Here is a 16,952-nt window from a genome sequence, read left to right as displayed (position 1 = left end):
ACTTAGTGTGAACCAGTTACCAATTACCAATAACTGAAAAGAAATAACATATCTCGCACAAAGACCACAAACTGCATCCAGATATATTCGTCTTCTCTAATTCTATATTTTAAAAATAATTATTTAACTACTGGGCTTCCCAACTGATTTGGCCACCTGATGTGAAGAACTGACTCATTGGAAAAGACCCTGATGCTGGGAAAGATTGAAGGCAGGAGAAGGGGATGACAGAGGATGAAGTAGTTGAGTGGCATCACCAACTCAATGGACATGAGTTTGAGCAAGCTCCAGGAGTTGGTGATGGACAGGGAAGCCTGGTGTGCTGCGGTCCATGGAGTCACAAACAGGTGGACATAACTGAGTGACTGAACTCAACTGGGCTTCCCAGGTGGCACTGGTGGTAAAGAACCTGCTTGCCAGTGCAGGAGACTTAAGAGACCTGGGTTTGATTCCTGGATCAGGAAGATTCCCTGGAGTAGGAAACGACAATCCACTCCAGTGTTCCTCCCTAGAGAATCCCATGGACAGAGGAGCCTGGTGGGCTACAGTTCATGGGGTGGCTAAGAGTCAGACAAGACTGAAGCGACTTAGCACAGCACATTTAACTATTATTTATTTATCGGTGCTGCAGGGGCTGCTGAAAGCTATTTTCTGCCCAGAACCATGTGTATGTGGCCACTACTCAAAGGTTCTAAAAAGTTTTCGAAATTTGAACCTGCAGCTATTTTGGTCGTTGTTGTGATCAATGATTTCTTTGGCTACCTGGCACAAACATGTGGGATATTAGTTGCCTACTCAGGGACATGTGAGAGTTGGACTGTGAAAAAGGCTGAGCACCGAAGAATTGATGCTTTTGAACTGTGGTGTTGGAGAAGACTCTTGAGAGTCCCTTGGACTGCAAGGAGATCCAGCCAGTCCATGCTGAAGGAGATCAGCCCTGGGATTTCTTTGGAAGGACTGATGCTAAAGCTGAAACTCCAGTACTTTGGCCACCTCATGCGAAGAGTTGACTCATTGGAAAAGACTCTGATGCTGGGAGGGATTGGGGGCAGGAGGAGAAGGGGACAACAGAGGATGAGATGGCTGGATGGCATCACGGACTCGATGGACATGAGTCTGAGTGAACTCCGGGAGTTGGTGATGGACAGGGAGGCCTGGCATGCTGAGATTCATAGGGTTGCAAAGAGTCGGACACGACTGAGCGACTGAACTGAACTGAACTGAACTGAACTCAGGGATCAAACCCATGCTCCCTGCAGGGGAAATGCAAAGTCTTAACCACTGACCACCAGGGAAATCCCTTAACTGTTTATTCAAAGGACTAGATAAAATTTTATTCAGCATCATTTGGTGGTGGTTTAGTCGCTGTCATCTCTGACTCCTGCAACCCCATGGGCTGTAGCCTGCCAGGATCCTCTGTCCATGGGGTTCTCCAGGCAAGAATACTAGAATAGGCTGCCATTTCCTTTTCTGTCATTTAAATTAATTTAAATATCTAAAAAACATAATTTTTGTACAAAGTAAGAAAATACAAGTCACACCACATACCTCTGCCGAATAAATATCCAGACTCTGAAATGGGTTAAGAGCAATGAGTATGTCTCCCACATACATGTAGATCTGATCTCTGGAGTAACACTTCTCAAGTTGTTCTGCGACTGTATTCTATAATGAAATAAAAATAATTTCTTTCTCTTAAAAAATCATTGATGGTCAATGATCGTTTTTAAAATAAATGATGACAAATAAATAAAACACCTGGAATCTGGAACAGGATCAGAAAGAAACAGATCTATTGAGAGTAAGAAGTATAACCTCAGGTCATCAACTATCTTATCCTTTGATGGGTATTTTCTTTTCTTTCAAAAGCCATAGAGGAATGTCACTGCAACCTATGTTTTCCATAGAACACATTAAGTTACAGGGATTACATATACAGAATGCTTTCAAGGAAATAAGTCAATGCAGTAGATGAAGTAAAGAGAAAGAACACTACAATAGGGAAGGGGAGATACAGTGAATGTGATTTGATTCCAAATCAAGGTTAGTCAAGGGCTCTGCAGAATGTCTTGGTCCTTCACTAAAATATTTGGATTTGAGACAGAGTAAAAGTATAGAGAAGTAACCTCCACAGTTGATAAATCATATGAGTATATGGAATCAATTTTAATAGTGCCAGAAATCATCATTTATAGTATATGACACAAAAACAAAAGCTCTTACATACTTCGGTTAAAAAAGAGACACACACAAAAAAATGCAGTTAATAGAAACAAACCCAGTGTTCAATATGTAGGCTGGCCATATGATTAACAAAGTCTTCTTTATAACCCACAAGCCTAGGAATTCACATCACTGGAAAAAGTGATACACAAAGATTCATAAAGGTGTTGTCAAATCTCTGACTTGCAAATCCTATTTGATTATGAGATATTTTACGTTCTGAAGAAAGGTTATTCTGATGAAGTACTTGAGTTGTTTATGCAACCCTAAATTTACCAAACGACTATGAATGTGAGAGTTGGACTATAAAGAAAGCTGAGCGCCGATGAATTGATGCTTTTGAACTGTGGTGTTGGAGAAGACTCTTGAGAGTCCCTTGGACTGCAAGGAGATCCAACCAATCCATCCTAAAGGAGACCAGTCCTGGGTGTTCATTAGAAGGACTGATGTTGAAGCTGAAACTCCAATACTTTGGCCACCTGATGCGAAGAGCTGACTCACTTGAAAAGACCGTGATGCTGGGAAAGATTGAGGGCAGGAGGAGAAGGGGATGACAGAGGATGAGATGGTTAGATGGCATCATCGACTCGATGAACATGGGTTTGGGTAGACTCTGAGAGTTGGTGATGGACAGGGAGGCCCGGCATGCTGGCGGTTCATGGGGTCACAAAAAGTCGGACAAGACTGAGCAACTGAACTGAACTGAACTTCTGTTCAGAAAATGCCTCCTGATTTCTTGCATTTTTAAGCAAAATGCTCAGGTATGCCTCAAAGTATTAAAAAATAAAAATCTGTGGATCAGGCAGGATAGTGAATCCAACCTTTTACTGAAAAGGAGTCTTTTATTTTTCTAATGATGTGACTACATGAAATGAAAGGAGATGAGGAAAAAAAGGCTGAGACCATAAATTACTGGTTTGGACTTACACCTTCACAAGAGATGTGTGAAACATTTCTGAGCTCATTGGGACAAGGAGTTTCAAGTAGAATTCATTTCCTAAAAGGTGGACTCTGTGATCCCATGAGGGGTCCACAGACCATGGTAAAGATGGGTTCTTGAGGTATCTAAGAGGCTTTGGGTCCTGCCATTCAGTGTGAAACAGAAGAGAGAAAGGAGGGTTTATGCCAGATGATGGAAAGAAAAAAAAAAGTGAAAGTCACTCAGTTGTGTCCAATTCTATGTGACCTCATGGACTGTAGCCCACTCCTCTGTCCATGGAATTTTCCAGGCGGAATACTGGAGTGGGTAGTCATTCCCTTCAGGGACTGAACTCGTATCTCCTGCATTGCAGGTGGATTCTTTACCATCTGAGCCATCAGAGAAGTCAGATGGTGGGGTAAAAGGCAAATGGTTTTCTGACTACAGTAAATCATTCTTTTGAGACTCCCAAAGAAACCTCACGGGAAGAACAGGACTGTGATCTAAGCAACTCAAGCTTGTGGGAACTAGCATCTTTGTGATTTGCGTATAAAACACAAGAAAAAGTTGACACCAGGCTGGGGTGATCTGGAAATGTGAGTTATGCACAGAAAAACTGAGAACAGGAGAGATGATCAGGAAACTAAAAGATAAAGAAAGCATGAAACCTACAGATGCCATTCAAAGAACCTCCTGTTCAAATCACTTCTATAAATGTTTAAAAATAGATAGGAGGCTTAATTAAATTGAGTTTCTTACCTCATCCAGAACTTCCAGGGTTGCTAAATCATCTACATCCTTGAGACTGGAAATTAAAGGTTTGCTGAAGTTACTTTTCTTGGTGTAAAGACGTTCATGTCTGAGGAACAATGAAAAGGAAAGCCTTTCTGATTTGAGAACTTATTACTGATCACACTAAAGTCAAATTTAGATACTACAAGACTGAAAAACCTCCATAAAGCTTATTTACTTAAATTTGACAGTAACAACTTACCAGAAAACAGCCTCATGTATTTTATGTTTTCTCCTCTCCACTTGGAAAATGCAACACGTCAAACTTACTTCATGGATGATCAGAGGAGTTCATTATTTCCATCAAGAGCTATCCCTATATATTTTTATTTATTTTCTTTATTGGCTGCATTGCACAGCATATGGGATCTTAGTTCCCTGACCAGGGATCAAACCTGCGCCTCCCGCATTGGAAGCATTATCTTAACTGCTGGCCATCCAGGTAAGTCCCTATCCTACATGTAATATTCTTTAACGTTTCCTCTAAATTCCAATGCGTGATTTAATCTGTTACAAAGTGATGAGTTCGGGAGATTTGCATTCATTAGATTTGCAGTTTTGTCTGAGGTAGTGTTAGGTCACTGGTGGTCAAGAAATGATAATTTGAAAAATTATTGCTCAGCAGAATTTAAGGGAAATACAAAATAAGCCATACTGCACACTTTCAAAAGGTAAAATGCATATATATAGAAGATTGAGTTCAGGTACGAGGAAGTCTATTTTCAAAGTGAAACATTTCAGCAATTCTGATAACAGCATAAAGATCTGGATTTGACATGAGGTCTGGAGATTGGAAGAAACATAAGCTGGAATCAAGATTGCCGGGAGAAATATCAATAACCTCAGATATGCAGATGACACCACCCTTATGGCAGAAAGTGAAGAGGAACTAAAAAGCCTCTTGATGAAAGTGAAAGAGGAGAGTGAAAAAGTTGGCTTAAAGCTCAACATTCAGAAAACTAAGATCATGGCATCTGGTCCCATCACTTCATGGAAAATAGATGGGGAAACAGTGGAAACAGTGTCAGACTTTATTTTTGGGGGGCTCCAAAATCACTGCAGATGGTGATTGCAGCCATGAAATTAAAAGACGCTTCCTCCTTGGAAGGAAAGTTATGACCAACCTAGATAGCATATTCAAAAGCAGAGACATTACTTTGCCAACTAAGATCTGTCTAGTCAAGGCTATGGTTTTTCCTGTGGTCACGTATGGATGTGACAGTTGGACTGTGAAGAAAGCTGAGTGCCGAAGAATTGATGCTTTTGAACTGTGGTGTTGGAGAAGACTCGAGAATCCCTTGGACTGCAAGGAGATCCAACCAGTCCATTCTGAAGGAGATCAACCCTGGGATTTCTTTGGAAGGACTGATGCTAAAGCTGAAACTCCAGTACTTTGGCCACCTCATGCGAAGAGTTGACTCATTGGAAAAGACTCTGATGCTGGGAGGGATTGGGGGCAGGAGGAGAAGGGGACGACAGAGGATGAGATGGCTGGATGGCATCACGGACTCGATGGACGTGAGTCTGAGTAAACTCTGGGAGTTGGTGATGGACAGGGAGGCCTGGCATGCTACGATTCATGGGGTCGCAAAGAGTCGGACACGACTGAGCAACTGAACTGAACTGAACTGAACTGGAGACATTGCTGAGGTAAACACATGGGTCTCTCTTGATTTTTCTAGACATGAAAGCATCATTCACTTAGTTAGAGTCGAACTATATTTTCAGTATTTTTGGACAGATTGTTAAGCATTTGAATTTGCTTAACAGTAAAAGGGGAAGCAATATGTAGATTATGAAGGATAGTAAGAACCATACCATTTCTTCACCAAACTATAATGGTTTCTCAGAGAATTAGAGCTTCCCTCATAGTCCAGTTGGTAAAGAATCTGCCTGCAATGCAGGGACCTGGGTTCAATTCCTGGGTCAGGAAGATCCCCTGGAGAAGGAAATGGCAACCCACTCCAGTATTCTTGCCTGGAGAATCCCATGGACAGAGGAGCCTGGCAAGCTACAGCCCACAGGGTCACAAGAGTCAGATAGGACTTAGCAACTAAACCACCACCACCACCAGAGAATTAAGCCATTATTAATAATGGTCCCCCCTCTATCTATGGCCAGGTGCCCATTCTGTGCACTAGATTCCATCTCCTCTCACTCACTCAAAGTCATCACTGTCAGTGGGTCCTCTTTTACTCTTCTTCTTGTTGTTTAGCCACTATATCATATCCAACTCTTTCATGACCCCATGGACTGTAGCCTGCCAGGCTCCTCTGTCCATGGAATTTTTCAGGCAAGAATATTGGAGTGGGTTGCCATTTCCTTCTCCAGGGGAATCTTCTGTAGTATAACTTAAAAATTCCTTCGTATGGAATTCATGGACCTTCAGAGGCTTATTGCAACCTTTCCAGCACTGTTCATGACTATATACAATATTCCCTAAGATGCCCCATATTTTCAAGATTCTGTTCTTTGTTCATTTTGTTTCCTCTGCCTGGAATGAATTTCCTTCCATGTCTGGCAAAATTCTATTTATCATGCAAAGTCAGGCTCAAATATCACCCTTGCTGTGAAGCTGTTGTAGGATTTTCCAGTGAAAATGCATCACTGAGAAGAATTAGGTACATTCCCCTTCTTGCCAGACTGGGAGAAACTTGTGGGCAGAAACCAAGTATTGCATCAAGAATACGAAAGTGTAAACATACATTTGGTGGCTTGAGTTGCAATGTTGAGCCCCATCGAACCGGCGAGTGTGCAGATAATAGTATCACTTAGTGACCAGTCCTGCATCCTTCCCTGTTGATTCACATCCCAATTCTGAGAAGTCGCTGAACAGTAAAGTCAGCTTAGGCACCACCTTTCTCACCTCTTGCCCCAGTGCAAGACATGGTGATTCAGTTTTAATGGAAGCTTTTACCTGAGAGTGGGGAGGCTGGCAGGCTGATATCTGGTGGGGAAAGAGGGAAAGGCATGCCTGAGACCTGGACTCAAGGACAGGCCCTGCAGCTGAAACAGAGGGAGAGAGAGGACTCCAGGCACCACAGGAAGCCAGTGGAAGATTTGAATCAAAGGGCAGAGTATGGAAATGATAGGGTGGAGCAGCATGTTTTCGTAAAGTAAAAAAATCATTTAACTATACTTCAGAAATAAACATTATCACTAGGTTAAAAAAAAAAAAGCTAAGAAAAGTTAAAATTCTAGTAGTGAATGTAATGTAGAGTCATCTATTCTAAGAACTTATTATATGATAAATGTGGCATTTCAAATTAGTAGAGAAAGAAAAAAAATTCAAGAAATTACGCTGGAACAGCTGGTTAAAATTTTTGGAATCGTGTATTTACTTTAAGCAAAAATTAATTCCAGATGGATTTAAACTTACAGATTTAAAATGTCATCATAAAAGTTCTAGGAGAAGATGCAAAAGAACAGTTGTGTAATAAATGCAGTAAGAATGGAATTTTTAAGTATGAAAAGACAAAAAAAGAGAATTAAAAATGGAAGAAATTTGAGAAGATAATTTTAACGAGTATAATAAAAACTTAAAAATTTAAAAATTGGGGAAAAGATTTGCAATATGTAGAATGGACAAAGAATTAAAAAATTTAATATATCAAGAACTCTTTAAACTCAAAGAACAAACACTGAATATGAGATACCATGAGATATTAGAAGAGTGATCTTGTACTGAATAGACACATTTTAGGCTTATTTACTTTAAATTGGGGAGATAAATTTGTCATTATCATCACTTTCTAAAAAGATATTATCACCAAAAAATGTTAGAAGCTAATAACCTTACCTAGTCCAGTAATATTAAAATAACTGAATAAGGGACCTCCCAGGTGGCCCAATGGTTAAGACTTTGCCTTTCAATGCAGGGGCTATGAGTCTGATCCCTGGCTAGGGAAGTAAGGGACTTCCCAGGTGGCTCAGAGAAAGAGCCATGCAATGCAGGAGACACGGGTTTGATTCCTGGGTCAAGAAGAGCCCCTGGAGGAGGACATAGCAGCCCACTCCAGTATTCTTGCAGGCTACAGTCCATAGTATCACAAACGGTCTGACACAACTAAAGTGACTGCTGGGAAGCTAAGATCCCACATGCCTTGTGGCCAAAAAACCAAAACATAAAATGGAAGCAATACTGTAACAAATTCAATAAAGACTTTTAAGAAATGGTCCACAACAGAGAATATTTTTAAATTTTAAAAACAAAAATAGCTGAATCACATTATCTTTGATGCCTTTCAGGCCTGGAATTCTCTATCGAATGAAGTTGGTGAATTGATAGGCATACTATGGAGCATATGGCTGACTGCTTCATTCTGAAGAGAAAATACAAAGCCACGTTCATGACTTTGAAAACCTAGGTTTTTACCACTTGTAAAGACTTCACTGGGGGAGCTGAAAGATGGCTTGGCCCTATTCTAGAGCATAACTCCTTTATTTATGTTTTTTCCAGTTGAAGGGTAGAGGAGCCAAGGTACACGAGGCATGGCCAACCAGGTAGCAATAATAGCCGGAAAGCCACCGAGGAACAGAGCCTGACTGATAAACTGTTAACACTGAACTGAATTCTGAGGTGGTTATATAATCAAAAGGTATTTGTGAAGCTATACAAATCCTTTCCTTTGTTTACATCATAGTATTAATGATATCAATGTTACAGTTAAGAGGCTGGGCTCTAGAATCTGAGTGCTCAGATCAAATAACAAAAGAATGTGAGGATAAACAAAATGGATTATGTCTTATGAAACTTTCATTTAGAATGGGCATATGGAAATGCTTTATATATAATTGCTATTATTATTCCAACTGTGGCCCTACTACTTATTGGCCATGTGGCACTGGGCAAGGAACTTACTCTGCTTTTTCAGAAATAAAATGGAAATAATAATGACTTATTTCATATAGATATTGAAAGATTAAATGATAGAATACATGTAAAGTGATTCATACAGTACCTGCTTTGGTTAATAAATTTTAATTATTTTACTTTTCCATTTGTGGTTATAGTCTGAGCCCTCACTGTCTTTATGTTTAATATTATTTTTCCTTTATTTTATATTTAATATTTACTTCTAAGTTATATTGAATTATAACTTTTAATTTAAGTTATATTTAATTTATATTTCTACTTGTTTTGTATTTTGTTGTCTTCACTCTTTTTGTCCCAGAGGTGACCCTCTACCCTTTCCAAACATGAATGGTAAAAACACAATACTAAAATCAGCATGAACTGAGTAGAGAGTAAGAAAATGTGGCCCCAGGCCTTGCTGATGGAGGATTCAGGAACATCATTGCTTCTGAAGGACTCTATCGCATTAACAATTAAATCCTACATAACCCTGATGGTAGTATCTCACAGGAATTATGCATTATATCAGCAAACAACTCTTCCTTTGTTTCTCTCCCTGGGTCACTGCAGTGCTCAGACTATATCAGTAACAGGTGCTGGAGGAAGGTGGTGGAAAGGCACACCTCGGTGTCTGCAAACCCCAGCATACTCCACCCACCACCACCTCCAACCCCAGCTCCCACTGCTTGGAGGTTTGGCACTGCTCTCGCTGAGGGCAGCTTAACTACAGAAGCCTCCTGGCCACTGGGACTGCCTATTTATATTTCTCCCATGTCTGTACATCTGCACCACCAGTGACCGCTGGACACAGCCATCACTGTGGACTGCTCCAGAAAGCCCGGTCAGCACTGCTGTCAGTCACTTGGTTGGGTCCTAAACATAATAGAGACAATGGGGCCAACAAAACGGCAGTTTATAGCTGTGACAACAAAGTAGCACAAGTGAAGGACTCACACTTATACTCTCTCAAGTGGCAGGATTAGTTGAATCAACAGTATTATCTTAATATTTCAAAAGTTACACAATGGACCACATCATAGGGTGTAAAACTGAGAAAAGACACTAAATTATATTCAGTCCAATTCTCTTTCACTTTTTAAGTATTTCTTTAAAAATTGTTTTACTATTCTTATTTTTATTTTATTTTTATTTTTTGGCCATACCTTACTGCATGTGGGATCCTAGCTCCCCGACCAGGGATCAAACTCGCATCCCCTGTGTGGGAAGCACCTAGTTTTAACCACAGGGCCACCTAGGAAATCCCCCCTTTAATTTTAAGAATTGTGAAAAGGGAGGTCAGCAAGGGATCAGTATGAGATCTCCCTGCCTGTTCTGATTTGTCAGACTTTCCCCCACCCCAAACACACATACATAAACACAAAATATGGAGCCTGTACATTTCAACATCTACTACTGCATTTATTCAACAAAATATTTAAATTTCTAGAGCATCTATTATGTTTCAGGCACTGTTCAGAGCTGGGATAAAGCTATGAAGACAGACAAAAGTCTGTACTCATATAGAACACACATTCTGAACACCTAAAATAGTAGCTGGAACATAGTAAGTACTCAATATATGTGCAGGATGAATAAATGAATGATAATTATTTGCCAAAGGAAACTGCCTAATCTTCATCACCCTATCTTTCAAGATACTTCTACACTTTTTACCTTTTCCTTTTGCCTTCATTTTATAGAATTAATTTGCATTCTTGTTACTTTATTAAAGATTTAATTTCTGTAAGACTTGGAGAAGGCAAAGTCAGCATCCTTCCAATAAGATTTTTGTCCTCTTGTGAAAAGAGCATTCTTCCAATAAGATTTTTGTCTTCTTGTGAAAAGTACAGCTTGTTAACCAGATTATATTTCTCATTTACTCTGTATGACTGGGGAGACATAGCTTCAAACTACAAATATTTCCTTTCTATGTTGTCAAAAGGTCAGAAATACCCTCAGGGGTGGTTAGTATAGCTTCACTTGTATTTCAGTTCTACACACTGGAAAAAAGAAACAACTCTTGCTGCCGCATGTTAAATTTTTATCCTTACTATTCAGTTGTACTATTGTAATGCCACAGCTTTATTTGCTTTTACTTTGGTTAAATATTCTCTTGTAAATATCAAGCTCTATCTTCTAAGGTGATTCAGGAGCCACTGGGATAGTACAGAAATCCTTTGTTAAACAGAAATCTACTCAATGCTTTTGTTTTAATGTCCTTAGATATCTTTAAACTCCACTAACAAAGTCACAACTGGTAACACCCATGGGCATACAGGCTCTCACCAGTGTGCCCTGGAAGACTAGTTTTTATCAATCTTCAGTTTGACCCTTTTGGCCAACTGTGCAGTTTTGAAATGATGCTGAGAAAGAAGTACACCCCAGCTGGACCAGCCAGAAGAGCAGATCAGCTTTGGCGATGACTGGAGGGACAGATTTCATCAGCACCCAGCTCCAGGACACTTTCGATGGCCCTGTCCCTTCACACAGCCCTTGCTCTTTTGTACATGATTATCTGGAGGCCAAAGAAAAATGTTCTCACTGGGAAGTCGTGTCTGTTTCTGCTGTGAATGTGACTCTTCTGCCATTATTTTAGAGTGACCTGGTTTTAGATGTTGACATCAAACTGACATCTGTGTTTGCCAAGAATGCTTGGTGATTCCCCCATCTGCCAAGAGTTCCTGACAGCTTTCTTCTCCTCACGCTTAGCTTACAGACAACCAAGAGCAGAGATGGTTTCTGTAAGTAGGATCTTGTTGTAAACATGGGGTAGCACAATTGCTTCAGTGTGTAGAGTTAAGTAGCTGTATGACAAACATCAGTACAGCAAAGTGATCTGGTTCCAACAAACACAGGGACTTCCCTGGTGGTCTAGAGGCTAAGATTCCATGCCCCCAATGCAGGAGACCTGGGTTCAATCCCTTGTTGGGGAACTAGGTTCTACATGTTGCAACCAAGAGTTTAAGTGCAGCAACTAAGACCTGGAACAGCCAAATAAATATTAATAAATAAATACTTTAAAAAACAAGAACAAACACAGCTGATGAGTTATGTTTAAGTCTGACTTTCCAAGGAATGATAACATGAAGGGTCAGGGAGAGTGTACGATTATCTTTATCACATTCATTTTTACAAGTATATAAAATATTCTTAGCTTTGAAAAAAAACTGAAATATACCCAAAAAGGTATAAAAAAATAAATCACCTGTAATTGCATCCCCAAGAGATAACCACTGGTGACATTTTGATATTGCCTTTCATTCTTTTTCACACGCTCATAATTCTTAAACAACTCGACAGGATCTCACCTTGGTGTCCTCTTCCCCTCACAGCCTGCTCTCTGGTGCCAAGGACGCATGTCCCTACTCTGGGCAAAGGCCAGCTGTTTCGCTGGTACACCTGCTTGCTCTAGGATCACTGCCATGATGCTCTCGTCTCTTCGGTGGCATCAACCTCTCCCTCTATCAGTGCACAAAGTGCTCTAGTATCTCTTATCTTAAAAAAAAAACTTCTCCTTTGACCGTCAGTGCCTTCCAGTTACTGCCCTGTCTCTTCCCTTTTACAGCTGAGCTTCTTAAAGAGTAGTTCATATTCAGTGTCTCTCCCTCACCTCATTCCTCTCCTTAACGAGAATTCTCTTAACTGGGGCTGTCCTCCACCCCACTCTGCTGAGAGGATCTGGTTGAGGTCACTGAAGAACTTGTGTGTCCAAACTCATTATTACTCCAGTTTTTAAAAATTTCAGCACTCTTTGGCAGAACTGTTCCCTCCTCGAAACACTGGGTTTATGTGGTTCTCAACCAACCATGTTCCCCTGCTCTTCCTCCCTAAAGGGCCACAATCCTTCAATTACCTTTCCTGGCTCCTCTATCCCTGCTAAATTCCTAAATCCTCACATTCAGTGACCTCATTTGTGTCACACTACTAAATACCTTTATAAGCAAATGACAATGACTATCTCCAACATGGGCTTCTCCCCTAAAGCCCAGACTCCTATATCCAATCCCTACTGGATAACTGTACTTTCATGTTTAATTAGCATATCAAATTTAACTTGTCCCAAAAAGAAATGATGACCACCCTCTACAGGATTTTACTAAACACAGGAGAGCTTCATTTTCATCCATGGACAGGGAACAACACCCACATTTTAGGCTGGACTGTCCAGGTAATGTATTTCAATTTTATATATTTGTATTTTATAAGTATATATAAAATATTTACTTATATAGTTAATAGACACCTACTGTTTTTGAGGGGATCTTGTAGGACAATCAAATCTATAGAAGAAACAACCATGAAAAAAAAAAAACAACCATGAAGTCATAGTATTCTATTGCAATTCCTATTCCCAAGACTGGAATCACCATAGTTAGCTATTTATCTTCCTTCCTTTCCTCCTTTTTGACAAAACACTGGGGATTGTGATGTCAGATCTTTCACTCAAAAAAAAAAAAAAAAAAAACCCAGCTGTATTTATATAAATGTATAAAAATCTAACTTCAAAGTGAATCATAATCTTCCAAAACTAAAAATTCTGTTAAATACAGCACTTTTTTTTTGGCAGAGATTACAAAACTAAACGGGGAAGCAAACAAGATTAGGACAGCTGAGCAGCCAGAGATAAAGCTTTACGTGCCTGGCAGGAAGGGATGAGAGTCATGTCATTCTGAATTCTACTTAAAGGCTGAAATCTTCTGCTCTAAACCTTAACTACTATCTTTTTAAAAAAATATTTCTCTCCTCTTTCCCAGCAAAAAGATGGTTAACAGATTTCCCTACTTTAAAGTACAAATTGTTCAGGGACTTACTCTCAATATACTTATTACTAAGGCCTCTAATATGAGAGCAAAAATATATTTGCAGTGCAGTGCAAGTGGCTCAGTCGTGTCCAACTCTTTATGAACCCATGGACTGTATAGTCCATGGAATTCTCCAGGCCAGAATACTAGAGTGGGTAGCCTTTCCCTTCTCCAGGGGATCTTCCCAACTCAGGGATCAAACCCAGGTCTCCCACATTACAAGCGGATTCTTTACCAGCTGAGCCACAAGGGCAGCTATATATATTTAGAGGACTACAAATGTGAAGGCACTTGGGGAAGATGGTTGCCTGCCCTCCACTCAATTCTTTCACTTCTCTTTCCAGCAAAAACATTAGGAGTGTCTATATTCAGTGTCCTGGCTCCCATGAGACACTGCAGAATTCAATAGGAAATAATCCCATGCAAATGTGTCTTTTCCTTACAGCAATAATCCCCAAAATGGATGCAGTCAAATCCTAGGCTATTGCTAATTTGAAAGAAAAGACACAGGGAGGCAACACTGCAGTATTTCTTGCAACCTTCATAAGTAGGTCAAGCCTCTTGATAATCCCTTAGGGGTTTTTTTTTTTTTTCTCTCTCTAGATTAAATTTTTTTTAAAAAGACTAATGCCTTTAAGGGAAAGGCCAAAAGATACACATTCAGAATTTTCCAGGAAATTTTGTTCTTTTTAAAAATTGTGTTATATTTTGCTCTAATTAAGTGCATATTGTTGTATTCATAGCATTTTTATGTCATGAAATTAAATGTGATCAATTTCAGGAGCCTCTTTAGATAAAATAATTATAAAACTATAGGAAAAAATATTTTAAGAACAAGTAAGGATTTGAGTCAAATTAAAACAGCTAAAAATGGATAATGCCATAATTAAAATAATTAATGACTTCTAGAACATCAGGGGAAACACGAATATTACAGGAATTTGGGAATCTGATATAAGCTTTCAGAATTTGTAAAGTGGCCCTAACATCTAATAAAATTTAGGTTTCCCTCTAATGAACCAGCATATTGCAATACTAAATGCTAATGTAAAACAATCTTTCATTGAATGAGGTTAGAAAGATTAAGAAAATGACCAATAAATCTGCCTACATGAACTTTAGAGAAACATCACAGGTTTCCATCCTCATACAGATTTGCTGAAAGCATTTTTATGTGAAAGTCCTCAGGAGGACAAAATTTTTCAAACTAAATTAGGACCAAAATAATAAACAATGAGCCAGGGTCAGCTTTTCACTCTATCCAATACTTTATTTGTGCTAACATTACATATACATAGCTAGCATGACAGATGGGACTCTATTTTGTGTTGTACAAGGGTATTCAGAATCTTCTCAGGCTCCTCATCCACAATCTGCATGGTGCAACTCCAGGGGGCACCATTCATGGCATGTCTCTGTGCTTGGGCATGAGAGCATTCAGGTGAAACATGCAATGAACAGTGTCTCCTGGAGTGGCACAGTGTGGGCTGTCCCACACCACTTATGGGTACAGCTCAGTCATGTCCAACTCTTTGCAACCCCATGGGCTACAGCCTGCCAGGCTCCTCTGTCCATGAAATTCTCCAAGCAAGAATACTGGAGTGGGTAGCTATTCCCTTCTCCAGGGGATCTTCCTGACCCAGGAATCAAACTCAGGTCTCCTGTACTGCAGGCATATTCTTTACCATCTGAGCCACCAGAGAAGCTCTTACAGGTACAGCAAAGTGTCATAATGAAAGTGAAAGTGAAAAAATGTAAAAAAGGGTCATAATACTAGTAATCAAATTTTTCTTGCTCTTTGCCTGCACATGCTAGTGTAGGACTCTTGTGGCCTTAGAGAGTCCCCATAAGTATGCCTCAAAATTGCTCACAGACAAGTTGGCTTCAGCCAGACACACCTGTGACTCAGCTCTTGCTCAGCTGGGTGCCAATAGTTGATACTCTGCTAGTCACTTTGATAACCCCTGCTGGTCCCTCAGCACATGAAGTCCTTTCTAGCCAGGCTGGGCATTGCTCAGTGCTTTCAGCAAGGCTAGGCTCAAAAATATCATAGGACTACTGCTTCTATTATATTAACCAAGGAAGTCACAGAAAATGTCAGGTTCAAGGGTAAACAACACAGAATCCCACTCTTAATGCAAGAATTGTCCAAAAAATTGTGACCGTATCTAATCCATCATACCCCATCCTACTTTACTGAGAAGAGACAGTTAGTTCAAGTTAAGATCATAGAGCAATCAACCTCTTTCCTTGCATGCTCAGTCACTCAGTCATGTCCAACTCTTTGTCACCCTATGGACTGTAGCCCACCAGGCTCTTCTGTCCACAGGATTTTCCCGGCAAGAATACTGGAGTGGGTTGCCATTTCCTCCTCCAGGGGATCTTCCTGACCCAGGAATCAAAACCACATTTCCTGCACCTCCTGCACTGCAGATGGGTTTTTTACCACCAAGCCACCAGGGAAGCTCATTCCCTTCCCTTAAGACTTGCTAAATAACAAAAAGAATAGCAAGTAGAGAGAAGTCTCCTTTATGAGAAACAGAAATGGCCACAGTCCCAAACCACAGTCTATAAAGCACAGTTACCAAATCCTGTGAACTCTGTGTTGAAATGAGAGAAGCTGAGAACCAACATGTAACTCTTTAGTGCTCAACCAATATCTATAGAGACTTAAAAAAAAAAAAATAGCACACATCCTGATAGGTCTACCTAATGAGCCTTGCTTGGAGCTATCAGTTCCCAGAGCACGGTTGGGCCATGCTGGAAATGTGAAAGTCTTAATAAGACCAGATCAACATGCCAAAGAGCAAGAGGGTGAGAAGGTGCAGAAGACCAGGGAACAGTGATCACATAGTTGTCCAATAGAGGGGTGGCCAGTGGCCAGGGGGAGGGAAAAGAGGCAGTTGCTATATGATGATATAAAAAGATGGTCATGATGGGTTTGTGTCATGGGCCATAAAGAATACAATGGTGCTACTTGGGCTTATTCCAACTAATGGCCCCTTACTCTGACCTCTTCAAGGTTCAAAATTGAGGGGAGATGTGTCAAGAGAGAGAAAATACAGATGTGGTGAGAGGATGCTCAAGAGAAACAACCTAATTCAAACTAAAGACTTGCCAACTCACCTGTCCGTCATGCCCACTTTTTTTTTTGGCTAGAACACAGCTGTTCCCAGTCCCACTTGAGATGAGATTCATCACCACATATTTGTAATTTTTAAAAAAGGAGGAAGAAGAGTGATAAGCAAAAGACAGAAAAAGAGTATATGCCATATGAAAGAATCATAGGAAAAATTCAGACAAAAAGTTCTCCATCCCTCATAGACATTTCTTAGATGATGTCTCATTAAAACAGAAAAAT

At 40.1% G+C, this 16,952-nt stretch overlaps 1 protein-coding gene across 1 annotated transcript in view; it reads right to left on the bottom strand.

Annotated features, from left to right (window-relative positions):
- Positions 1–16,952, bottom strand: part of MYO3A (myosin IIIA) — a 158,378-nt gene that overhangs the window by 84,738 nt on the left and 56,688 nt on the right. Inside the window, exons 9-10 of the mRNA XM_068986752.1 lie at positions 3,902–4,001; positions 1,549–1,665 (exon numbers count right to left, since the gene is read on the bottom strand). Coding sequence (XP_068842853.1) covers positions 1,549–1,665; positions 3,902–4,001 — 217 coding nt within the window. The remainder of the gene's footprint in view (positions 1–1,548; positions 1,666–3,901; positions 4,002–16,952) is intronic.

The sequence above is a fragment of the Capricornis sumatraensis genome, chromosome 15 (assembly GCF_032405125.1).
Source record: "Capricornis sumatraensis isolate serow.1 chromosome 15, serow.2, whole genome shotgun sequence".
Lineage (NCBI taxonomy): Eukaryota > Metazoa > Chordata > Mammalia > Artiodactyla > Bovidae > Capricornis > Capricornis sumatraensis.
Note: the sequence above shows the minus strand (reverse complement) of the source record. Positions and strands in the feature narration are given on the sequence as shown.